Here is a 26,737-nt window from a genome sequence, read left to right on the forward strand (position 1 = left end):
CTGTATAAACCTAGAAGCACTATAGAATTGTGAGCTATTATTAATAGTGTTAAAGTCAGGTATAGGCTGGCACACACCTAGATGTGGGTACAGCAGATTTCAAAGAGTTCAGAGAATGGATATTAAATCATGGTCTATAACTCAACAGAAAAATCATTGATAATAGCTAGCTAGCATTTATATAGCGCTTTAAAGTCTGCAAAACACTTAACAAATATTATCTCATTCTATCTTTACATCAATTCAGGAAGGTAAGTACTATTATTATTCCCCCATTTTAGAGATGAAGAAACTAAGAGTGGGAGGAATTAAGTAAGTCACATAGCTACTAAGTGTCTGAAGCTGCATTTGAATTCAGGCCTTTCTGGATCCAAGTCTAGCATTAACTAGCTGCCTCCAAGCTGGCTTAAGATGGGTACAACATTCTCAAAAAGAGAATTATGAAGGCATAAACACTAATGCTCCTGATAAGGAATAAAAAAGCTACCTGAAGAGAACAATATTGATGTAACAAAGAACCCAGCAACTAACTCAGATTTTAAAAAATGATTTACGAAAGCCAGGTGACTGAGGATAAATAACGTGTGACAAGCTCCTACAAGAATAATTTCAAAAACACTAAATCCAAGAACAAAGCGGCATTTGCAATAAATGCTCAAGACAACAAAAACTGTTTTAAAGCTATGTTATAGTTAAGAGGAAAAAGAAGGAATGAGACATTATGTTAGATTAGAAAATTATAATGGAAGATCCAAAAAGGCCTAACTCTCAATTTATTCTGATTTTTCTTTCCTATTCCAAGTTAGATGGATCTACAAACTGGGAATGAAAGAACAAAAATAATTAACAATGAATTGAAATGCAAAATAAAAAGAACTGGTAAAGAACATCTATTTGTCCTCAATGACTTGTAGTCTCCTGGGCCCCTTAAATGTAGGTATACAAGGGTATATAAAGAAATCTGTAGATGTCATTGCTGTGCCATTGTTAGTAATCTCAGAAACCTCTGATCAACAGAACTGGTTCAGGATGAACTTGGGCAAATACTGTTCCAATTTTCAAAAAGGGAAAGAAAGTGGATTCTTTAAACTATGAGCTGATGACCTTGGCTTATGTTCCTAGAAAAATTCTAATAACATACAGCAACAACAATAGCTAGAATTTATATTGCACTTTAGGTTTTGCAAGTACTTTACAAGTATTATCTCATTTGATGATCCTCACAACAATCCTGGGAAGTAGATCTTATTATGATACCCAGAGATGAGGACACTGAAGCAGACAGAGTTTAAGTGACTTGCCCAAGATCATACAGCTAGGAAGTGTCTGGGGCTGCATCTGAACTCAGGTCTTCAGGACTCCAAGCCCATCACTCTACCCACTCTGCCATCTATAGCTATATCTAACATATATTATTAAAAAGATAATGTGTGAACATAACACATTAGAAAGGCAATTGACAAAAATGGCAAGGATTGAAGCAATGCCTTCCAAATACATGGTGCTCACACCTTTTAATAATGTGTGCTAGAATTTTGCCAGGAAGATTATGGACCATGATGGCAAGGACTGATTGAAGGAATTGGGGATATTTAATCTAAAGGAAAACCCTGAGGGCTGGGGAAGAGAACCTATGACGGCTATGTGTAACATTATCAAGAACTGTCATGTTAAAAAAAATGATAAAAAGGATCAGACTTGTTCTGTTTAGCCCCCAAGACAAGAAACTACAAGGAACAGGTAGAAAATATAGATAATATTTTTTCCTTGATATAAAGAAAAATTCACTAACAATTAGAACTATACAAAAGTATAACTGGCTGCCTCATGAGGCAACAACATCCCCGTCACTGAAGGTCATGAAGTAGAAGATGGATGACTACTTAGGGAATTGTTATAAAGAAGGCATGGATTGGACTAGCACCATAATTACAACAATAAGAACTTATCTGCTCTGTCCGTGACTTAAAGAAAGGTATAGATGACATACTTATAAAATTTTCCAAATAATATAAAGCTGGATTGAACAAGCCATCAATGAACTCCATAAGAAAAAATCTCCAGGGCCAGATGGATTTGTAAGTGAATTCTATCAAAAATTTAAACAACAATTAATTCCAATACTATATAAATTATCTGGGAAAATAGGTGAAGAAGGAATCCTACCAAAATCTTTTTATGATACATATATGGTGCTAATGCCTAATGCGGGAAGAGCCAAAACAGAGGAAGAAAATTATCGTCCAATTTCCCTAAAGAATATAGATGCAAAAATTTTAAATAAAATATCAGCAAAAAGACAACTTATCTCAAGAATAATACACTACAACCAGGTAGGATTTATACCAGGAATGCAGGGCTGGTTCAATATTAGGAAAACTATCAGGGAGGCAGAGCCCAAGATGGCAGAGCGAAAGCAGTGACTTGCTTGAGCTCTCCTCCAAACCCCTCCAAATACTCATAAAAAATGGCTCTAAACAAATTCTGAAGCAGCAGAACCCACAAAAAGACAGAGTGAAACAAATTTCCAGCCCAAGACAACCTGGATGATTGATCAGAAAGGTGTATCACGCCAGGCTGGGAACTCAGCGCAGCAGGGCATGGGCCCGCAGGCCACAGCGAACCTGGAGCAGGCCTCAGAGGACTGAATCTCGGGCAGCTGTGGAGGTTTCTGGACTCCTCAATCCACCAATGCCAAAGACAACTTAGAAGGTCAGTGGGAAAAGTCTGTTTCTGTCGGTGCTGAGAAAGGAAGGCGGGGTTTCAGCTCTATTCCCCAAGAGTGTGGCGCTGGGGGGGCAGCTGCTTCCCAAGCTTCCGGCCCACAGACTGAGGGGGAATCCAGTGGCTGATCAAAGAGGGATTGCAGGGATCTCTTTGCCAGTGCTGAGGCAGGAATCTCTTGCTTTGCCCCCTGTTTGGATCTGTGCCACAGTTCTGGGCAGCAGTGCTGGGGTGAGGAGGAACGCTGGCTTGGTGGAGCTTGTAGTAATTGTGGAGAGGAATCCCTCCTCACAGTTACAGGACAGAAAGAAGTACTTGTAGTCGCAGGCCAGGAAAGGAGTAAACACCTCGCCCCTTATCATACCACCTTGGAAGAACTGAAAACTTACAGGGCCCTACAAGGATCTCTGAAAACAGCTGTACAAACCCCTGAAACTTGGGACAGTACATTCTCCACACTGGAAACAGATTCGTACCTTAACAAAGAGTTTAAAACTCAAGTAATTGGCTGGGATCATGAGCAAGCTGCGCAAAAAGAGTCAGACTATATCATCTTACTTTGGTGAAAAAGATCAAAAGATACAACCAGAAGAAGACAACAAAGTCAAAGCTCCTATATCCAAAGCCTCCAAGAAAAATATGAATCAGTTCCAGGCCTTGGAAGAGCTCAAAAGGGATTTTGAGAAGCAAGTAAGGGAAGTAGAGGAAAAACTGGGAAGAGAAATGAGAGTGATGCAAGAAAATCATGAAAAACAAGTCAACAGCTTGCTAAAGGAGACCCAAAAAAATACTGAAGAAAATAACACCTTAAAAAATAGCCTAACCCAAATGGCAAAAGAGGTCCAAAAAAGCCAATGAGGAGAAAAATACCCTAAAAAGGAAAACTATCAGCATAATTGACCATATCAACAACAAAACTAACAGAAATCATATGATTATTTCAATAGATGCAGAAAAGGCTTTTGACAAAATACAATGCCCATTCCTATTAAAAATACCAGAGAGCACATAAATAAATGGAGTCTTCTTTAAAATGATAGACAGCATCTATCAAAAACCATCAGCAAGCATTATATGTAATGGGGAGAAACTAGAAGCATTTCCAATAATATCAGGGGGGTGAAACAAGGATATTCATTATCACCAGTATAACTCAATACTGTGTGAGAAATGTTAGCTGTAGCAATTAGAGAAGAAAAAGAAATTGAAGGAATTAGAATAGGCAAAAAAGAAACAAGTTATCACTCTTTGCAGATGAATGATGGGATGTTTAGAGAATCCTAGAGAATCAAGTAAAAAATTACTTGAAATAATAAACAAATTTAGCAAAGTTGTGGGATATAAAATAAGTTCATACAAATCATTGGCATCACTACCTGCCAAAACAAAACCAGGAACTATATGAATACAATTACAAAACACTTTTCACACAAATAAAGTCAGATCTAAATAATTTCAAAAATATCAGTTGCTCATGAGTAAGCTGAGCTAATATAATAAAAATGACAATTCTACCTAAATTAATTTACTTATTCAGCACCATACCAATCAAACTACTAAAAAAATTATTTTATAGAGCTAAGAAAAAACAGTAACAAAACTCATCTGGAAAAACAAAAAGTCCAGAATATCAAGGGAACTAATGAAAAATGCATGGGAAGGTGCCCTAGCTGTACCAGATCTTAAATCATATTATAAAGCAGCAATCATCAAAACTAGTTGGTACTGGCTAAGAAATAGAGCTGTGGATCAGTGGACTAGGTTAGATATGCAAAACACAACAGTCAATGACTATACTAATCTACTATTTGACAAATCCAAAGACTCTAGCTTCTGGGATAAGAAATCACTATTTTACAAAAACAGCTGGGAAAACTGGAAAAAAATGTGGCAGAAAATGGGCATAAACCAATACCCTATACCCTGTACCAAGATAAAGTCAAAATGGGTACAGGATTTAGATATAAAGAGTGATACTATAATCAAATTAGAAGAGCAAGGAACAGTTTACTTTCCTATGGAGAAGAGAAGAATTTATGACCAAACAAGAGATAGAGAACATTATGAATGCAAAATACATAATTTTGATTGCATTAAACTGAAAAGTTTTTGCCAAAAGCCAATGCTTCCAAGATTAGGAGGAAAGAGAAAGCTGGAAAGGGATTTTTACAACCAGTATCTCCGATAAAGACCTCATTTCTAAAATATATAAAGAACTGGGTCAAATTTATAAGAATACAAGTCATTCCCCAATTAATAAATGGTCAAAGGATATGAACAGGCAGTTTTCAGAGGAAGAAATTAAAGCTATTTGTAGTAATACAAAAAAAGTTCTAAATCACTATTGATTAGAGAAATGCAAATCAAAACAACTCTGAGGTACCATATCACACCTATCAGATTGGCTAATAGGACAAAAAAGGAAAATGATAAATGTTGGAGAAGATGTAGGAAAATTGGAACGCTAATGCATTGTTGGTGGAGTTGTGAACTGATCCAACCATTCTGGAGAGCAATTTGGAACAATGCCCACAGGGCTATAAAAATGTGTATACCGGAGCAGCTAGGTGGCACAGTGGATAGAGCACCAGCCCTGGAGTCAGGAGGACCTGAATTCAAATCCGGCCTCAGACCAAACACTTGACACTTACTAGCTATGTGACCCTGGGCAAGTCACTTAACCCCAGTTGCCTAAAAATAAAAAATAAATAAATAAAAATGTGCATATCCTTTGACCCAACAATAGCATTTCTAGGTCTATATCCCAAAGAGATCATAAAAATAGTGAAAGGACCCACAAGTACAAAAATATTTATAGCAGCTCTTTTTGTGTGGGCAAAGAATTGGAAATTGAGGGGATGCCCATCAACTGGGGAATGGCTAAACGAGTTGTGGTATATGGATATAACGGAATACTATTGTGCTATAAGAAATGATGAACAGGCAGACTTTAAAAAAACCTGGAAAGACTCACATAAACTAATGCAGAGTGAAATGAGCAGAACCAGGAAAACATTGTACACAGTAACAGCCACACTGTGTGATGACTGACTTTGACAGACTTGGCTCTTCCCAGCAATACAAGGATCTAAGACAACTCCAAAAGACTCACAATGGAAACTGCTATCCACATTCAGAAAAAAAACTACAGAGTCTGAATGCAAATAGAAGCATACTATTTGCTCTCCTTTTCCTTTGTTGTTTTGTTTTATTGCTTCATTCTCATGGCTCCTCCCATTAGTTCTAATTGTTCTTTACATCGTGACTAACGGGAAAATATGCTTAATATGAATGTATAAATAAAGCCTATATCAGATTGCATGCCATCTTGGGATAGAGGGAGCAGTGAAAAGGGGGAGAAAATTTAAAACTCAAAATATTATGGAAGTGAATATTGAAAACTAAAAATAAATTAATTATCAAAAAAATTATAAAAGAAAGACAAATAATATAAAGCTGAGAAGGGTCACTAAAACACAATGGAAAACAAAGTCAGGATCTAAAAGCATCTGAAACGCTAAAATATGAAGCTGAATGTAATAAAATGAAATTTAATAGAGATAAATGTAAAATTTTACACTTAGATTTAAAAATATCAATTTCACAAATAAAATATAAGGAAGGAGTAACTAGATGGCATTTTACCTGAAAAATAACTAGGACCAGAGATTGTAGCCTGGGATCCAGGAACTTGTTTCTTTTCATATTTTGACAACTGTATTTCAATATAACTGGTTTGCTTTGTAATATTATTGCATTTTCTGTATTTAAAAACATTATTCTGAGAAACGATTCATTGCCTTCATTAGACAGCCAAAGGCTAACATAAAAAAAAATTAAAAACCTTTGATCTAGTCATTTTACTAAACTACAAATTCAATGTGTCAACAAGATCCCTTATTTCACCCCACTACAAATTGTAACTCGGCCACAATTTCTCTTCTGTAAAGGTTTCATATCATACTACAATAACTAAAAAAAAAGAAAAGAAAAGTAATGTCATCTTAGACTGTATCCAAATCTAGGAAGGGCGCAGTCCTAGATAACTTTTCACTGTTTGGAGAATATCTGGAATGGTGTTCCAATACTTCTGGGCACAAAATGTTAAGAATAATACTGATAAGCTGGTTAGTGTCCAGAGGAAATAGTTAATGCATTGAGATCATACCATATGAGGACTGATTAAAAAAGCTGGGGATGGACAGCCTGGAAAAGAGAAGATGTGGAGGCCTGAAGAATGGATATATGATAACTATCTTTGAGTACTGGAAGGATTGTTAAGAGGGATGAGCTTGTTCTGCTTGGCCCCAGAAGACAGAACTAATCACTGGAAACTAGAGAGGGCCAATTTTAATGCAGCATATGGAAAGACTTCCTGATAATTAGAGCTGAACAAAAGTAGAACATGTTGCCTAAGGAAACAGTGGATTCCCCACAATAACGGTCCTCAAGACAAGGCCAGGGGAACATTTGTCCTGTGTTATTCATACATGGATTAGATGGTCTCTAAGGTTCATTCAAACTCAGATTATATGGAGTAATGATGAGAAGCAACAGAAGGACAACAACGGTATCAACAATGTACTAAAAGAACAAGACGGCATTTTCCACAGATGTTTTAAAGTGAAAATATGAACAAGAATCTCTCATAACAACAAAGTGCAGTGGGATTGCAATTTACATAGAATGAAACCAAGGATCTTTCAAAGCATCAAAGTAAATAGCAATGCAATTAATTACATCATTGACACTATGTCACATTCAGTTCCTAGAATTATAGGCACAGTAACTAAGGGAAAAACTGGCCTCTCTAATGCGTGCCTTTCAAATAAACCTTTTTAAATGTTGTCCAGCATCACCAAAGTGATACAGATAATTAAAAAGCTGTAAATGTGACTTTAGTTCATCTAAGGCTTTTAGCATAATTAAAATTCTTAGCTTTCATATGACCTACAAATGACCAAGAACACTAATGAATGTAATTTAAAACATTATCATAACTAAACCAAGAAAGTATTTCTTCTAACCATTAATTCTTACACTTTTAATCAAAAACACAAGTTGGCCAAACCATATAATATCATTATCATTGGTTCTGAAGAAAAAATGCAACAGAACTTGAATTTCTTAAAAATCTATCAACTTACCTTCACTGCTGCTGTCATCTATGTTGGGAGAACATCTTTTATATTTCTGAGATTGACATGGCATCTCTTTATCTTCTTCTGAGAGATCACTCCCACTAGAGCTCCATATTATGTCAGAAGGTCCCTTTGAAGCTTCAGATGGAAAAGCTACTATTTTAGAAAACACAAAAAAATCAGAAAAAATCAATTAAATTAAGCTGTTTGTTGATCAAAATGAATTATTTCATCAATGTTAATTAATTGCATGAAGATTTAAGATTCAATTTAATAGATATTAAATGGCTAATATATGCTAGACACTCTACCAGGCTCTCATAAATGAAGGGATGCCTTACCAAAAAATAAGCCTACTTCAATAATGATATAAGCCAAGCATCTGCCCAGAGCACCATCTATTACAAGGGCAAAAAACAAATAATTTCATGTAAGAGAAACAAAATAAGATGAAGGAGGACAGAGAAGTAGATTGCAGAGTGAGAGAGCATAAGAAGGCCTGGCTCCTTATGATTCCCCTTCAAAAGTAGCAAAAGAAATTGGGAGAAGAAACAAAGTTGTGCAATTCTTACATGAAAATCAATCCTCATCAAAAGGTTGATGAACAAACAAAAGAAGGTGGGTGATAAAATAAAAGTACAAATATTACAACAATAACAGCCATAGCAGCACTAGAAATACAAGAAATCCAGAGAAATAAAAATCATAAATAGATATATGCAAAGAACTAAAATAATAAAAATCAGCCTCCACTTACCCAAAAATAAAGAGCATAAAAAGAATTAAATAAAGAACTGAGTTATAAATCTTGGGAGAAAAGGATGACAAAATTCTCCCAAATTAAAAATATTTCAAAGAATCTGATTAATCAGAATAGGTATTGCCTCTACCAATGTAGATTGCAACCCATATGTGACTTAGAAGACATTCTTCAGGAGCTGCTATGACTAAACTAAGTCACAGGGTAGCCAAGCTTTTGGTGATGAATCTCCCAAATTCAGCGAAGCTGTCCTCAGACAATAAAAAATCCTGGCCTTTTCATCTTAGAAGAACCTACCAGAGCATACATTCTCAGGCATAGCCTTTAAAAATCTACTGAAGAGGCCTTGCAAAATGACTTCAGGAGAAAAAGTATAAAATACCATGAACTAAAAGCAAGATTAACAGAATCAAAGACAGAATGGCAGGTAATGCAGCTAAGAAGGATAGAGAAATGCCAATAAAGACAAAATAGTTGTAGCTAAATAGAACTAAATATATATGAAAAGTATATGCAGGGGCAGCTAGGTGGCGCAGTGGATAGAGCACTGGCCCTGAAGTCAAGAGGACTTCAAATCTGGCCTGAGACCAAACACTTGACAGTTACTAGCTGTGTGACCCTGGGCAAGTCACTTAACCCCAACTGCCTAAAAAGCAAAAAAAAAAAAAAAAAAGAAGAAGGAAAAAAAAGTATATGCAAATGTGTATGAAAAGTTAGCATTTGATAAATGCAAGACTACAAGACATTGGGAAAATTAAGAATTATTTAATAAAAATTTGAGGGGAAATGGATAGCAATGGGAAAAAGAAACAAATTTAAACTGACACCTCACAGTATATACTATAAAAATTCCAATTGGATCAATGATTTAAAAACATAAAACCACAAAAAAAAAATCTGAAGAAAAAGATAATATATCTATCTTAATTGTGAACCAAAGAAAACATACAGAAACAAAAGAGACCAGAGGGAGGGACAGAACAAATAAGTTATTATTACTATGATTTTGTTAAGGGTTATATTTTTTTCTTTTACCAAAATGCAAAATATTCCAAGTTCATGTACTGCAGAAATGTAGTTCTTGTCTGTAGTCTGTATATTCTTCATTTTTGTTGAGATTAAATATGTGATAAAATTTTTAAAAAATAAAAAGATTTAGACTTGATACAAAAGTTTTATAAAAGACTAGCAAAGCCACTGAAGCATGGACAAAGGACTCAGAAAGGAATTTTATGACAATGAATTATGAGGCTATAATTTCCAAGAATGCTCATGGGGTACTCAATAAATATTTGTTAACGATGATATGAATCCTCTTGAGCTTTCCTCTAGCACAATTTTACTCTGGTACCCTGCCTATAGTAGTGGACTCAATAAAATAGTTAATGTTAGTTTTTGAAACCAAAACTTTAAAATAGGAGAAAAGCAAAAAAAATTTTAAAAAGCTATTCATTATAAGGAGATAATTATTCTGTCCACATTTCCCAAAAATGCTGGCTATGAAACACAATTCCTGATCTCCCCAGCTGAAAGTTTTTCTCTTCCTTCCCTGTAGAGCTTTGGGTCTCTCCTTTCCCCCCAAATGTACAAATAAATACATGTCATGTCCTATAACCCTTTTCCTAGATTTTCAGCTACTTAAAAGCAAGAATTACATTATTCTTTTCCCCATCTTTGTACCCCTGGTCTAGTGCCTTACAGTAAGTGATTCTCTAGTGCCAGAAGGCATTTAACAGGCATTTGTCAAAATGATTCTAGTGTCTCAGAGAATAACAGAAGAGCTATATTCAGCTCCTTACATACTTCTCTGCAATTAACTGCATCTTGTTCTCTGGCTACCTCCCCTTCTATTCCCTCTACCTGGTCCTACTCTTAATCAAACAAAATAAGGTAAGATCTGATTTATTCTGAAATAAGAAAGACAAAAGGTAAGGATGTTGCTATGGTGATCGTGAGTGGGGTGGCTATCTTAACATGTTTTTTTGGTAGAGCTGAGTGAAGGGGAGGGATCTGTCACTGAATGAAAACATCAGAGAACCTCAGGTTCAGTACAATGTGCCTAAAGCCAGAGATCTGGATGCTAGAGATCAGAATTTAAGGTTTAAGTTCTAAAAACGTGACAAAGCCCCAATGTGGAGCTGCCAACAAAGACTGGGTACTACCACTAGTAACCTGTGACTAATGAGTTGACTTCTGATTGATTTCCTGTTACCCCTACGCTGTTTTTGAGGCAGCAAGGTGGTGCAGTACATAGAGCACTAGACCTGGAATGAGGAAGATGAGTTCAAATCCAGCCTCAAACACTTTAGCTGTGTGACTCTGGCCAAGTCACGTAACTTTTGTCTGCCTCACTTTCGAAACTCAATTGTAAAATTTGGACAATAATAGCACCAACCTTGAAAGGTTGTCGTCAGGATCAAATCAGATATCTGCAAAATGCTCAGCACAGTGCTTGGCACATAGTACGTGCTATCCAAATATTTATTCCCTCCCCCACTCATTCCTTTTCTCCCAACATTTAAATTCCATGGTAATGACAAGAGGGAGATAAACTGTTTTTTAAAAGCTATTTAGGGGCAGCTAGGTGGCATAGTAGATAGAGTACCAGCCCTGAAGTCAGGAGGACTTGCATTCAAATCTAGCCTCAGACCAAACACTTGACACTTACTAGCTGTGTGACCCTAGGCAAGCCATTTAACCCCAACTGCCTAAAAAAGGAAAAATAGGGGGGGAAATGCTATTTAGGAAAGGTAACATGGAGCATAACAGATGAAAGAAGGCTTTGGGAAAGGGAAGAATAAAGATGATATTCATTCCATAACCCTTCATTCAATGCATTTATTATATGCCAAGCACTATCCTCAGCACTGGAGAAAGACACAAGGATAATAATAAAGAGTTTCGTTTCTACTCTCTTGAAGGAATTACAAATGGGATGAAAAATTTCAATAACCACCTATCCAGTAAATACAGATTAGGCCAAGAAATCAAGACACCTTAAGTCCACAATGATCATTAGTTCATTTTGTCATTTCTGGGGGAAAAAATGTTTATGTAGCTTTATTTGCTTTAATACTTTTGTTACTAATTTCTGAAGAATAAATGGATCATATTTGTATCTCACAACAATACTGACAGGCTTCCATGACACAAGACTTGAAGTGTTATGAATCATACACTGAGTTCCTCAGATAAGTATTCCATAAATATACAGTAAAATCTTGATTAACCAGATTAACCAGCATGTAAACTGACAGCCTGATTAATTTGATTTTTGGTTAAGTGAGAATTAACTAGAAAATTAACTAGAAAACCTTTATAAAATGTATGAATATCCTTTTCTGTCTTAATATGGTATACTAAACATAATTAAATTTTTCTTTTATGACTGAAAATAAAATTTCTCCTTATGTCTCATACCACTTTAAACTTATTACATCCAATTCTGTATTATAGCTATTATGTCCACAATTTCTCTTTGTAAGCAGGAATCATGCTTTAATCTTTCATTTACACGTGGGGAAAATGAGATCTATCACACTGTGCCTTGTCCCTAGGGAGTACGCCATAAACAAGTATTGCTTAGTTTTTACCTGAGTTCATACAACTATTTAGTAATAGCATACAGTGATTCTCAAAAGAACTGATTCAGATTGGAAGATTCAGTGCCTACCAGAATGTCCAGTTCTTAATATGTAAGTAAGTTCTTAATAAATGTGAACTGAACTGAATTTTTCAGTTTCTAAGAACCACCACTCTCAATATGAACTCAGGAAATAGGGAAAATTAGTCTGTAGTGACCCCTTAAATTTTTTTTGGCCTAAATCTCTTGTACATCGAGTGCCAGAAACACAATCTCAAGAACTTGGGACATATGCTTTCAGCCAGACTTATTTCAGGCCCCAGGTCTAAGCAAAGAAAGTAGTCGCCTCTTACACCAAAAACCTCCAGTACTGCAAAGATCTGTGCTTTCATCAGTGTGGACAATCCTTCTACCAAAGAAAATCATCATTCTTCTCTAATTTTAACAAAAGTGGATGTGGCCAAGAAAAAAAAAAGTATCAATCCACCAGCACCCAGGTGAGGAAATTCTGTGAGTTTAGGATAGTCAATCCCATTATTGAGTGCGTATGCAAATCCTTCCTGGTTTACAGGACCTGCCCAAGCTTGTACTTAATTGGCATATCCTTCAAGAATGCATCACGATGAGATGTCAGAGGAGGCCTTTTACTATCTTGAAATCAGGGAGAAAAATTTACCTTCCTTAGGCTTGAGGGAGGATTCAAGGTGCTTCTTCATAACAGCCATCTCAGTGGACAATTCTATAATCTGTGGGCAAAAAGTAAGAAGAAAGAACTTCAAGTGTCTATAAATAAGAGGCAACAATACTACATATACTATCCACTAAGAAGAGACAAGAACATCCTACTGCCCACCACAGCAATCCTGGGTCATTACCACTCCCTTGGCTTTTATTTAACAAATGAAGTATTCTTCACAGCACAATTATGCTATATCATGATTTTTAAAAAAACAAAACAATAAAGCATTAACTACAGCTAAGACTATGAACAAGTCATAGGCAACTAAGTGGTAAAGTATATAGAAAGCTGGGCCTGGAGTCAAGATGACCTGAGTTCAAATCCAGCCTCAGACACTTACTAAGTTTGTGACCCTGGGCAAGTCACTTAACCCTGTTTGCCTCAGTTTCCACAACTGCAAAATGGGGATAATAATAGCATCTACTTCCCAAGGCTGTTGTGAGGCTCAAAGAAGATAATAATGGTAAAGTGCTCAGCAAAGTGCCTGGAACATATTAGGCACTTTATAAATACTTGTTCCCTCCTCTCTTCCCTTTTCTGAGGCTCCATTTCCTTATCTGCAAAAGGAGGGTGTTGGACTAGATATATCATACAGGTCCCTTCCAGCTCTAAAATTCTCTGATTCGAAGTCCTTATACAGTAAACTACCATTTTTTCACAATTTAAACAAAAAGAAAGCATATTATCTTAAGTTTTATGTACAATAATATAAAAAATGATAACTGACATTCAAAATGAACCTAACACACTTAAAAACCTGCAATGCTTTAGGAATTCAGAATTAAAATATGTTCAGGATAGTTTTTGTAATGTACATGTTATGATGCTCCACTAATGTCCTACTCTGTAACTTCGAGGTGGCGTGAAGGTAACCATGCCAAAGGTCATGCCAGAAGAGTGGAAGGTGGGACAAGCTCTACCCTAAGCTAAGCTGTTATATGCTGACAGGCCTATCACCAGAAAGCTGACAACTAGGGAAGTAATTTTTTTATTCCTCAAAACATAAAACATGGAGATGCTGGGATCTGCATCAGCGGAAATAGTAACCCATTAATGAAATGATGGATAGTTCAAAACAATTTAAGGTCATGTCTTACCATGTTCCAATTCTTTAAAAGTTATTAGATATACTGTACATAGATTTCCAATTATCAGTTACAAGTACAAATATTCAATTAACTAAATTATCCCACTAAGCAATCTTCTGAATAAAGACAATTACTATAAATAGAACTATTTATATAAAACTAAAATACTTCAAAGAATGAACACATAATAAAGTGTAGGGGGGGGTGGTAGAAATCAACTATCAATTGAATATGTTATTATAGTTAATATTTTATAGCATTTTATATAGTACTTTCCTCATGAATAGCACATATAGAAAATAGCACAAATATTACCATCTCAATTTTCCAGACAAGTAATCTGAAGCTCAAAGGCTTGCCCAATGAAAGTCATACAGCTGCTAAGTGTTAAGGCCATTCAATCCAATTCAACAAATATAAATGGAACCCAGTCTCCTGAGTTCCAAGTTCAATGTTCTCATCCCAGTCCACTACAAAAAGTTTAGTGTGGCAGAGCTATTTTTATAAACTAAACTAAACCAAACTAGGCCTCCTAACTAGCATGGTAGCCCTCACTCTTAACACTTTGATTTTTTGGTTTTAATCTCAAAAATATCCATCAGTCTAAGATCGTTAGATATGAGAATAAGTGGAGGAGAAAAGAATAAATGACTGCAAGGCCTTCTCCAGTCATAATTAAGCCTTCCTGGAAACTAGCAGTTACATCTAACCTGAGGAGAAAATTAAACCAACTCCATTAACAGGAAGGAATACTGGAATAAGAGGAAAAATCAGAATATTTTGTTGATCATAGGGAAGAATGCTGGTGAGATGCAATTTCATCAGCCTGAATTATATAAAGTTGTTAAAAAAGAAAAAAAAAGCCAATGCAACATTAAAGTAAACCAGAAAATCTGAAAGAAGACTCTCAACTTGAGGACGCCAGTAGTGCGGTAGCAGGTAATAATAAATGGTATGGAAAATTAGGGAACATTTCCACTCAGTTAGAATTTAGTAAGCACTATATAAATTAAGGAGAAGACTCAAAGATGGAAACAATAGGGACTACAATAATCCTTTGTACTGAGTAGTTTACAATTCAATGCAAAAAGAACACTCCAATGGACCCCAACAGAACCCTTGGAGAGAACTATTAGGACAGACTGTTGCAGCTCAGGAATTAACATTTTAGGCAAATATGTAATTTTTTAATTCCACAATCCAATGTCATCCTTCAACCCATAGTACAACCTGTTCCAATAGCAGGTGAAGAAATGCTAGAAGAAGACACTCTAAAAAGTACTGAAGATTAAAGGTAAAGCCCTAAGGTAAAGAGCACAATTACCACTCTGGGCAAAGAAGGTAGCAACAGATACCACAACACGTTATTATTCTAATATCCTTTACTTTTCTGTTGCTGTGGCCTAATGTAATTCCCCAGTTTTTAAAATTCTACATGAAAAGGTCACTAGATTCAAACAGAATCGTATGAGGAAGCAGAAAAGTCAGGCTTATTATGTACAGCTAAGATGAGAATTAGACGATAAATTTTAAAAATGCATGAAACCCCAGATAGCAGCTGTCCTAAATCATACCCCACTCAAACACTGAACCAAACGATCAAAGATTTAAAGGCTGAAAGGACAACAGAGGCCATCTAGTCCAATCCCTTCAATTTACAGATTAGGAAACTGACATCCAGGGAGATGGACGGACTTGCCCAAGGTCACCCAGATAGTAAGTAGTCAAGTTGGAAAAGGAATTCAAGTCCCATGACTTCCAGTTCAACACGTCTACATCAACATTCCTTCCACTACAACATGCTGGAAAACCATCTCTGACCTTCAAGGAGAGTAATTTGAAAAGACCCTTACCGGCGGCACAGAGTCACTTTGAAAGCCATCACCACACTTAAGCCATGCTTTGGAGAGGGATGTATTTGCATCTTCTTTTCCGAAGCTAGATACACTCTCTCCTGGAAAGAGTGTGCATTCTGTATCCCACGTCTTTCTTCGCTGTAAAAATAATATTTTAAATATTTTAAATATTTAAATATTAAATATTAAATATTTTTAATATTTTTAAAAAGTGAAAACAACAAACAAATCAGTATTATGCCAAATAAAAAGTAAACTCTCAATTAACCATGCTAAAGGAGAAAGTTACACAAAGAATCGAAGGTAAAAAAGAATCTTCAAGTCACTTTTAGAGGGCTTTAAAACACATCCAATTTTGAAAAGCACTTTCATTGTGGTACATTATAGTATTACACACCAACTGACACAGGGTAATAACCTACATTCTAGATTATCGCAGTATTTCCATCTCTGAAACTTTTCCTCAATCAGAATTGGAAGAAGGTAAGAATTATATTCTTTGTTAATTCAGATGCCTAAAACATTTCCCAGGTTAGTTAAGTATCAGTTTGGCTACATCCTAGCTATGCATTACTCACCTGGATTTCAATCATAATTAAGATTCTTTTCACAAACTACCAAACTTCAAATTAATACAAATGACTTAGAAGCATATGATACCCACCTAATCAACTGCCAAAGTCTCTCTTTGCCTACCCTCCTGGAAGCCAGGGAAGCTAAGGGTCAGACCTAAGAGGGAGAACATAATAGACACAGGGGACAGTCAACGCAAAGACATGGAAACAAAAGATGAAGGGTCATGTTCAGGACGCTATAAGCAGGCCACTGTAGCTGGGTCACGGAGTTTGTGAAGACACGACTGTAAAGGTAGGAGAACAAGTGAGCTTATAAAGAATTTTAAATGCCAGAGGAAGGACTTTGTATTTGATTCAGAAGGCAAAAGAGAGCCCCCAAGTTCACTGAGCAGGTGGTGTCATGGTCAGACCCTCACTTTAGAATCACTTACTTATCTTGAATCCTAAGAGAAATGAAAAGATATAAAGAGAACACTTAGTTGCCCTTAACTAATCCAAGTCATCTGGCTTAGATGAATTACATCTTTGAGTACTTAAAGAAATCGGAAATAGTTATTGGACCATCATTGGTGATACCTGAAAAATTATAGGGAATGGGAGAAGTACCAAAGGATTTAAAAGAACAAAGGTTCTCCCAATTTTCAACAAAGGAAAAGGAAGTTATAGGTCAATGAGCATGATCTCAATTCATGAGAAAGTTCTAAATCACAATGTCATGGTTAATAAACATCTAGAAAAGGAAGGAATGTTCACAGATCTCTCAGCCTGTCTCCTACACTAGAAAAATGACTCACTGTGACTCTTTTCTTGGATTTGCTAGTCAAGATTTGGTCTAGTGTGTTTTCTAGATATGCTTGGAGTAGTTTTGTTTGAAAGGAAAGAAGAAGATGGAACTTGTGCCTCTTTCATAAAGTGCTTGGCACACAGTAGGCACCATACAAATGCTAGCTATCATTATGACTATTACTCCATCACCTCGGTTCTACCTTCCCTCTCTATGATGTTGACCACACCACTGTTTATGTCCAGTAAGTCCTCCACCAGACTACTTTAGCATGGTCACACCCTAGACATCACTGATGACTTCATAACATTCTACTATCTCTGATTGTTTTCACCCCTCGCTTTTTTACTCACAATAAAAGTGTCTGTCACCTGCAGCAACACTTTTGATCCTTCAATTCAGTCACTATTACTCCCAGTCATCTCCCCTGCTCTGATTTCCCTAGTCTCCAAACTCAGTCTTGACCCCACTGTGTGTCCTGTGAATGATTCATTAAGCCACAACCCTAGAATTACTCACACCCCTGACTTCCTGCCAATTCCCAACCTGTTAATCCTCAACTCTGGGTAGCTCCTATATACTTGCTCTGTTCCTGCTCCCAATATATCCAACATGTGATCATATTCACATGCTCCAAAAATAGGAGGTGCTCCCCTGCTCCTACACTAATGAAAAAGCATTCTGTAAAACAAATATACTCTCAGGTTTGTATGTGTAACTAAGAAAAAGTCATTAAATTGAGTTGATTTCATTCACTATAAATATGTGATGTTTAATATGTGCAGGATCCTCACTGCTACCTGGCAAATCCTCTTATTCTAGCCTTAGAGAGTTCTTTTATCATTTTCCACAGGAACTGTACTAAAATTACCCTCTCCTTTTAAGCCCCATGCTTCTAATCTCTCTCCCCACCAAACACACACACACACACACACACTCTCTCACACTCACACGCTCTTACTTATACAGGAAATGACAGTCTCCAAAGTCACTGTGAATTTTGAGGCCAGATAGGGACTCCTTCAACTTTTCTCCAATTCTCAAAAAAATTTTCATCATCATCATCACCAATTCTTTTCTTCCTTCTTCCAGGGTCAGTGCAAGAACTATCTCAACTCCTTGCTAAGGGAAATCCCTTTCCTTCCTGGCTTGTTCAGGACCTTACTCCAGCATTTATCTTCTCTCCCTCTTCTCTACCAATCAATATGCTCAATTCTCTTCAATCCTAAACAGCCTTAAGGGGCAGCTAGGTGGAGCAGTGGATAGAGCTCTGGCCTTAGAGTCAGAAGGACCTGAGTTCAAATCCGGCCTCAGACACTTGACACTTCCTAGCTGTGTGATCCTGGGTAAGTCACTTAACCCCAACTGTCTCACCAAAAAACAAAAACAAAAAATCCTAAAACAGTCTTCCCTTGACCCAGTAACTGTCCTATATCTCTATTCCTCTTCAATGTCCAACTTCTGGGAAAAGTTATCTACGTCTGATGTTCCCAACTCAAGTCAACAAGCATTTATCAAATGGCTACTATGTGTCAGCCATTGCGCTTAGTACTTCCTCACTAATCAGTGGCCCCCAACAGCCCACTGCAATCTGGCACCACCATTCTACTGAAACTGCTTAGTCAAAGCCCACCAACGACCTCCCAACCAAAAAAGTCTGGAGGCCTAAACTTCTCATCAGAGCAGCCTGGTGGTGTAGTAGAGTGCTAGGTCTGGAGTCAGAAAGATTCATCACCTTCATGAGTGCATATCCTGCCTCAGACATTCACTGGCTGTGTGACCCAGGGAAAGTCACTTAACCCTATCTGCCTCAGTTCCTCATCTGTAAAATGTGCTGGAGAAGGAAATGGCAAACCACTTCAGTTATATTGGCCAAGAAAACTCCAAATGGGGTCATGAAGAGTCAGATATAACTGAAACAACAGAACAACAGCAAAAACTTCTCATGCTCCTTGACTTCTTGACAGCATTTGCCACCTTCTCTTTCTGCATGATCTTTTCTTTCTCAATTTCAGAAACACTGGACTCTCTTTCTTCTCTTACTCCTCCTCTGTTTCTCTCTCAAGCTCCTCATCTTCCTTATGACCTTAAGTGAGGAGATTCCCAAGGTTCTGGATCTGGTCTGGACCGTGCTCCTACACCTGCATTCCTGATGTTGCTCCCACCACCAGTGGGCTCCTCTGAACCCACTGTCTCCTCCTCATTTACCACAGCCACCCAAGCCTGCTAACCATGACAGTGATGTTGGCTGATAACAGATGGTGCAAAGGGCAACAGCAGCAACTCAGGCATCTTGTTCCTTAACCTCAGGCTGTGGGATTGGCATCTGCTGGGCCACAGAGGGCAGAGCGGTCTAATGGTACTGCACCTCCCTAAGAAAATAAGTTCTCACAGGAATAAATTCTCCAGGAAATTGCTGCAGGACCACCAGGCCTTATCACCCGGCCTGCCACTGGCCCTCCCAGGCATTGCCATCTTCTCTGAAGCTGAAACCCAAGGATCAGATTAGATTTCAGATCAAATAGATTTCTCTATCTACTTACATCCAACCTGTGTGTGCTGTCTCCCTCAATCAGAATGTTAGCTCCTTGTGAACAAGCACTCTCTTGCTTTTCTATCTGTATCCCTAATGCTTAGCACACTGGTTGGCACACAGAAAGTACTTAACAAATATTTTATTCATTTATTCTTCCATTTGGTTGTTTTCTCTTCTCTCAATTCTCTTAACAAACTCACGCTCTCTCAGGACTTCAGTTATCATCCAGTTGACTCCTCAATCTTTATCCTAACATTTTTAAGCTCCAGACACAAACCTTCAAATGCCTATAGGTCGCCTCTATCTAAAGGTCTCTATGGCACCTCAAACTCAACAGGTCTAAAACTAGGCTTAATTTTTCCCAAAAACTGTGCCACCTTATGAAATGTCCTACTGTTATTGTGGATAACACAATTCTCTCAGGTTCACATCTTTAGTGTCACCCTCACCCCCTCACTCACACCCCATATATCCCATCCACTGCCAAATCTTGTCATTTCTACTTTCGCAACAACTCTCATGTGTCCCCTCTGATCTCCATTCATGCAGCCACTACCTTAGTTCAGTCAGTCACTCAACAAGCATTTATTACGTGCCAGGTACTATGCTAAGCACCGGCAGAAACACAAGCAGAAAGAAAAATAGTGTTTATCCTTAAGGAGCTTACATTTTATTGGGAGAAAATAATACATAAAATGAAACAGAAAAGGACAGAGAGAAGGGAACAGAAGGAGAAGGGACAGGAAGAAAGAAGTACCCAGTAGGAGGGAGGGAAAGAGGGAGGCACGGCAGAGGAACTCTGGATGGCAGCCTGGAAAAGAAAGAGGTATGGCTGTCCTGGGCACCCTCCTTACATGAAGTCCAGGGTACAGCCTGGAGAGGAACCTCTCACCTGGACTATTATAAAAGTCTTTTAATCAGTCTCCTTAACTGAAGTCTACAATCTATCCTACACGGAGCTGCCAAAGTCATTTCGCATATCACTCTCATACTCAATAAACTCCAGTGGCTCAAAACTCAGCTCAAACACATCTTGCAGGAGGCCTTTCCTGGTCTCACAGCTGCTCTAAAAGATCACCTTCCATCTGTTCTGTACGTATCTTATAAGTACCTATTTGTTTACATGTTGTCTCCCTCCATAAGAAGATAGGCTCCTTAAGGTAACAGACTGCTTTTGCCTTTCTTGGTATCCTCATTACTTTGCACAGAACCTGCCTCACAGTAAACATTAAATAAATGCTTGTTAATTGATTGAAATCATTATTTCTGCCAGTGGCTCCAGATTGGCAACTTTATTCAGTCATTTACCAAGCCCTGCTAATACTAATTCTGCATCAGTCTTGGATTCTAAGAAATTCAAATGTAGATATGGAAGAAATGCAAAATTGATTCTGGAAAAGCAGACTAGGGTAAGACTGTGGAAGGAATTAAGATTATTCTAGCCACTGAAGTGAGGACAAACAAGGACCCCAAAACAAGTCCTACATACTTTTCAAAGTTATCTTTTGTCACCTTCCTTTCTGAATATATACATCCCCTATTCCATAAGTCTTGTTTTGTTAATAAAGATTTTTAAAAAGGAAAAAGTTATGCAGCAAAACCAAATACATAGTCAAAGGTGACAGCATATTTACTATTTCACACCCACAGTCCTCAACCTCTGCAAAGAAGCAAGGAGGGCACATATACTTTTTCAAAAATGTAAAAAGATATAAACTGGGACTAAGCCACAAGTGTAAACTTCAAGAGATTTATTTTATGATTTATTCTACACACAACCTCCTCACTCTCCTCACCTTCCTAAATCCAAACTAGGAGTACATACTCCCCCTGCTGGATATATTCATAAAAGGCATCTTACAAGACATGAAATCTACTATTTAATGTCTCCTCACCAGAAGTCTTCCAATGAAGACTGCATGATCACATGTTACCGATGCTGTAATGGTGATGCTTAACCAAGTACAGACTAGACTACATGGCCTCCAAGGTCCCTTCCCCAATTCAAGATCTGCGACGATACAGATAGTTAGAATGTGTTCTCACCGGCAAAATTAAACTCCACTAAGATAGAATTAAGGAAACTCTATGCTAGGATCTCTCTACCACCAATTAGCAGTTAAAACCATTTCAAAAGGAAGCAGTAACTTACACCTACACCTACAAACCAAATAAAAACCTCTGAACCTATTCTTTCTCTCGTTATCATCCCCTTTTTCCTTTTTCTTCCCCAAAGACACCTAGTAGCTCTTTCTTCCTATCCCTGTCTTTCAGGAGGATCATAATATTCAAAGTAGAAGAAATCTTCTACCTAATTTCATAAATGGGAAAAACTTGGCCCAGAGAGGTACCATATTTGGAATATGATGTTCAGTTCCAGGTCCCACTTTTTAGGTCATATGGACAACAAGGAGCAAAGCCAGGATTCTAAATCAGGCCCTGATGTTCAATTCGGTAGCCAGGCCATCATCATTTCTCAATGTGGCTACTTTCTTGGACTTCACAATCTCTAGAAACTCATAATTCTTCAAAATGAAATAAACTCTAAAACTCTTACCTCCTCAGATCATCTCCCTTCCCAGCTGCAGGATTTCATCAAGCCCCCTCCCACTGGGTAACCTTCCACCCCCTTCCCCTTTTTAGCGTCTGTGTATTGTCTTCCCTCATTAGACAGTGAGCTGCTTAAAGGCAAGGACTGTCTTAAGCCTTTCTTTATATCCTCACAGGTTAGCACAAGTGCCAGCACAAAGTAGGAACTTAATGTTTACTGACTCTGATAGACTCTGTACTTATTTCCTAACTTCCCTCTGTTCTTCCATTTTCCTATACTTCTCTCATTCCACTATCTTCCATGATTAATCCTAACATAGAATATAGGTTTTTGTTTTTAGTATTTGCTGCATTAAGTTTTGTGTTCCCTCTACAAAGTTTAACTGTCAATTGATTTTTTTTCAAATTTCTTTCTAGGAAACATGAATATATTCAATACCTGAACACTTTCAAAAAGTCTGTGATTTCACTGCTATCCCTCTATACCTTACTGGTCAAATTCATGAACTGCTGTGGCCAAAACAATTTTTTTAATCAAATATGAGCCAAATTTCTGGTCATGATTCATTGAACTTTTCTAGGCTGTAGCTAAGCCCATACTAGAAGACTTTCCAGCTTGGTAAGACCGATAAGGACCTGCTTGCACTGTGTTAGCATACAGTTCCAAGAATTCCTGGTTACTGGTTTTAAAGGGTTCAGAGAATGAATAGGTAAGAGCCCCTGATGGAAATCAGCCATAGGAAATTGTTAAGAATGGAATTTTGAAAACACAAGAAAAACAATCCTCATGTGGGGGGGAAAGAGGACAATAGTATAAAGAAAGCAATGGGGATGCACAGAGAACTTGTATATGTATATTCTGTATCCTCAATGGTATGTGAGTTTGAAGGGAACTGGGAAGGAAAGAAAGGAATAAGTATTTCTATAGCACCTACTATGTGGCAAGTACCATGCTAAGCACTTTACAATTATTATTTCATTTGATCCTCACAACTACTCTAGGAGGGAAGTGCTATTACTATTACTATTTTACAGATGAAGAAACTGAGGAAGACAGAGGTTAAATGACTTATCTAGTACTACACAGGTAGTGAGTGTCTGAGGCAGGATATTAACTCAAATCTCCCTACCTCGGGGCTCATCTGTCCACTGCACCACCACCAGCCTAAGGCAAGAGCTGTTCCATTTTCGTCTTTGTATCCAAAGCACTTAGAACAGTGCATGGCACAGAGGCGGTAATTAATATATGCTTGCTGATTGATTATTTGGAATGTGAAAGGCAATAAAAGTGGAATGAAAGGATTACCAGGCAGTACGGAGGTGCTATTATTATTATGATACCCCAGCACAAACTGGTGGTAAATTCAGTCTGCAAGATCTTGTAATTTCCTAGAATTATCACATTAAAGTCAGAATAAGAAAAATATCCTTTAAGGAAATAATAAAACGCCCAGACAATCCTGCACTGTAGTGGTGGCTAGGTGGCGCCACAGCGCATCAAGCACAGAGCCTGGAGTCAGAAAAGCCTGAGATCAAATTAATCTTTAGACAATAGCTTCCTGACCTGAGCAAGTCACTTTACCCATCTGCCTCAGTGCCTTCATCTGCAAAATGAGAATAATAATTGCACTTACTTCCCAGCGTTCTTATGAGGACAAAATGAGAAACTAATTGTAAAGTATTTAACAAAGTACCTGAAACGTAGCAGGCACTATATAAGTGTTAGCTATGATGATCATAATGATAAAGTGGAAGAATTCAAGGCCCAGAGATGAGGCTAACCCCTTTCCTCACAGAGCTCACTATTTTCAAAGTCTAGCTCTATTATATACTGTTTACTGTATTTAGCACAGCAAAGAAAAAATCAAAATCTGAGTCTATAGTAAAGGGACAATGTGGCTTATAAAAGACCAAAGGTAAAACAATTCAACAGGTATAAGGACTATGAATAATTAAGGAATCCACAAACTTGGGAGACACAAACAAAATGGGAAGAAGTGGTGCCCTGAACCAGGCCTTGAAGAAAGAGAAGGATTCATTCCAGGCATAGAACAGGGCCTGTATGAGCCAAACAATGAAAATGCTGAATCTTTTTACTTGTCACCTAGAATACAAATGACATGGAGTATCAAAGCACTTAAAAAGCTTCAAGCTAAAATGAAAGACTTTTTAAAGCGCCAGACTATAAAAAAACTACATATATATGTATGTATATATATATATGTGTATATATGTATATGTATACACATATACAGAGAGAGAAAGATAGATAGATAGATGGTTATCTCAGAATATTTTAAGGGGTAATTTTTGTGATAACAAAGAGGTAGAAACAAACAAATGTCTTTCACCAGGAGAATGCTTAAAACATATTTCAGTACATGAATATAATAGAATATTACAATGCCACAGGAAAGAATGAATATGTAGACTATGAAGCAGCCAAGGGACTGATGGGAAGAGAGATAGTTGTACAAACATTAAAATAATATAACTGATGGCAATAATCCTGACCCTACATCTTTTCACTGGATGTCCTCCATGTCTAGAATGCTCTCCCTACCGGCTTCCTTCAAAGGAAGTGGGAAAAAAACCTGAATCCTATATAATTACAATGATGAAACTTGGTCCCAAAGAAGAGATGAGAAAAATTAACCTCCTTCCCTTCTTAGGACAGGTGAGGGACCAGGGGTGCAGAACTCTGCATTTACTGTCATATTTGAGGGGGGGGGAAAGCATCAGGCGCATTTAAGATAGTCCCAAGTCCTCTGAACTGCAAAGGAAGAAAAGCCAGTGAAACATTATCTTTTTGCTTACTTAACACAAAGAAGTTTAATGGTTCTTCATCAAAAGGGCAAGTACAGCTCTCTAATTACAAAGTACTGTAACTAGAGAAATCATCCCTACAGATACCCATAGTCAGTCTATGGCTGATCTGTACACAGCTGGTATCTAGCACTACAGAGGGGGGCAGAGGAGACACATCCCAATGAAACCTTTACTTCTACTCTGGTGGGGCAAGTTGCTTCGGAAATTAAGGGTCCACTCACAGGAAAAGCAATCTGAATTCAGGGGCCACCAGCATCTCCTAAAAATGTCATCAAAACCTTTCATGGTTACCAAGTTCTCTAAAATCACTAATTCCTTTGCTGAGCAAAAGGAGAAAAGACTAAGGAGAGATGGAGATAGCTCAAGTTCAAATACCAGATATTAGGGAGGAAGGACTACAGTCATCAATCAGTTTTAATCTGTGAAATAACTTTACACAACAACAAGGCTAACAAAAACTCGTTAGTAGAGATTGTACTCTGCCCTCAAAGAGGCTTTCAATGTAGTAACAATCTATAAACTCTGATGCAAACCTTGAGTAGACCTGCTTTAGAGAAATAAAGCCTTGATTAAGTGAATGCTCTGTTATCTCCAGATTTCTATTCCTTAGGTAACCCATCAAACTAGTAGAGCTAGCCAAAAGAAGCAAGTGCAAGAAGGTGGAAAAGAAACTATTAAAAACCACATGAAAAATTGCTTTCAATTGCTTAATAACCTCCTGGATTCACTTTCCTCTCTAAGTTTTCATGACACTGCTCTCTCCTGGTTCTTCTACCTGTATGCCTGTTCCTTCTCAGTCTCCTGGGCTGGATCTTCATCTACATCATACCCAGCAACTGGGTAATCCCTAAAGCACTGCATTGGGCCCTCTTCTCTTCTCCCTCTATACCAGGAGTGAGAACCTGCTCTAAACCATCTCACTTTATTTCATCAGCTCCTCTGGGTTCAATTATGATCTCTATGCAGACGACACCCAGGTCTCTCTATCTAGCTCTAGTCTCTTTCCATTTGGTTAACTTAGAAAATCTATAAGAAATTAATACAAGTTTGCAAGAATAACCCTCATTTCCCAACAGATAAATGATCAAAGGATATAAAGAATTCTTCAAAGTGTTGTCTGTATTCTTTAGACCGGACCTGTGATTTTCACCAGAGGAGAGAACTTCTGGTGTGAAAATTCCTCTAACTCATCAGCAGTTCATCTGGAACTTAGTCTTAGAGAGTCACCTGGAACATTAATTTATTTCTCATTTAATTTAATGACTGGCCTATGGTCAGGCAGCTATCACAGGGAAGATTTAAATCCATGTCTTTCTAGATCATATGAGATAATGTATGTAAAGTGCTTTGCAAAACTTAAAGACTTATAGAAATATTCGATATCACCATTTATTTCTGACTCCTAGGTGAACCCTTGATTTACTACACCATGCTGCTTTTTGATAAAGAGAAACTATTCATAATCACTTGAAAATAGTTCAAACTTCTTACCAAACAAAAGAATTCAGAGTAAAGTAACATCGATAAAATTGACAAATTTTATTTTTGAAAAATAAAATTCTATGCAAACAA

The 26,737-nt window shown here is 37.4% G+C and overlaps 1 protein-coding gene across 6 annotated transcripts in view; it reads right to left on the minus strand.

The window, feature by feature from the left end:
• SPIDR (scaffold protein involved in DNA repair) overlaps positions 1-26,737 on the minus strand; it is a 551,334-nt gene that overhangs the window by 519,155 nt on the left and 5,442 nt on the right. For 5 of the 6 annotated variants that reach the window (XM_020992493.2, XM_078153428.1, XM_078153429.1 and 2 more), the window contains exons 2-4: positions 15,889-16,029; positions 12,885-12,954; positions 7,872-8,021 (exon numbers count right to left, since the gene is read on the minus strand). In XM_020992493.2, coding sequence (XP_020848152.1) covers positions 7,872-8,021; positions 12,885-12,954; positions 15,889-16,029 — 361 coding nt within the window. The remainder of the gene's footprint in view (positions 1-7,871; positions 8,022-12,884; positions 12,955-15,888; positions 16,030-26,737) is intronic. The other variant, XM_078153426.1, reaches the window with a different exon arrangement.

This window comes from Phascolarctos cinereus, unplaced genomic scaffold (genome assembly GCF_003287225.1).
Source record: "Phascolarctos cinereus isolate Bilbo 61053 unplaced genomic scaffold, phaCin_HiC Scaffold_4;HRSCAF=312, whole genome shotgun sequence".
In the NCBI taxonomy this organism is placed as follows: domain Eukaryota; kingdom Metazoa; phylum Chordata; class Mammalia; order Diprotodontia; family Phascolarctidae; genus Phascolarctos; species Phascolarctos cinereus.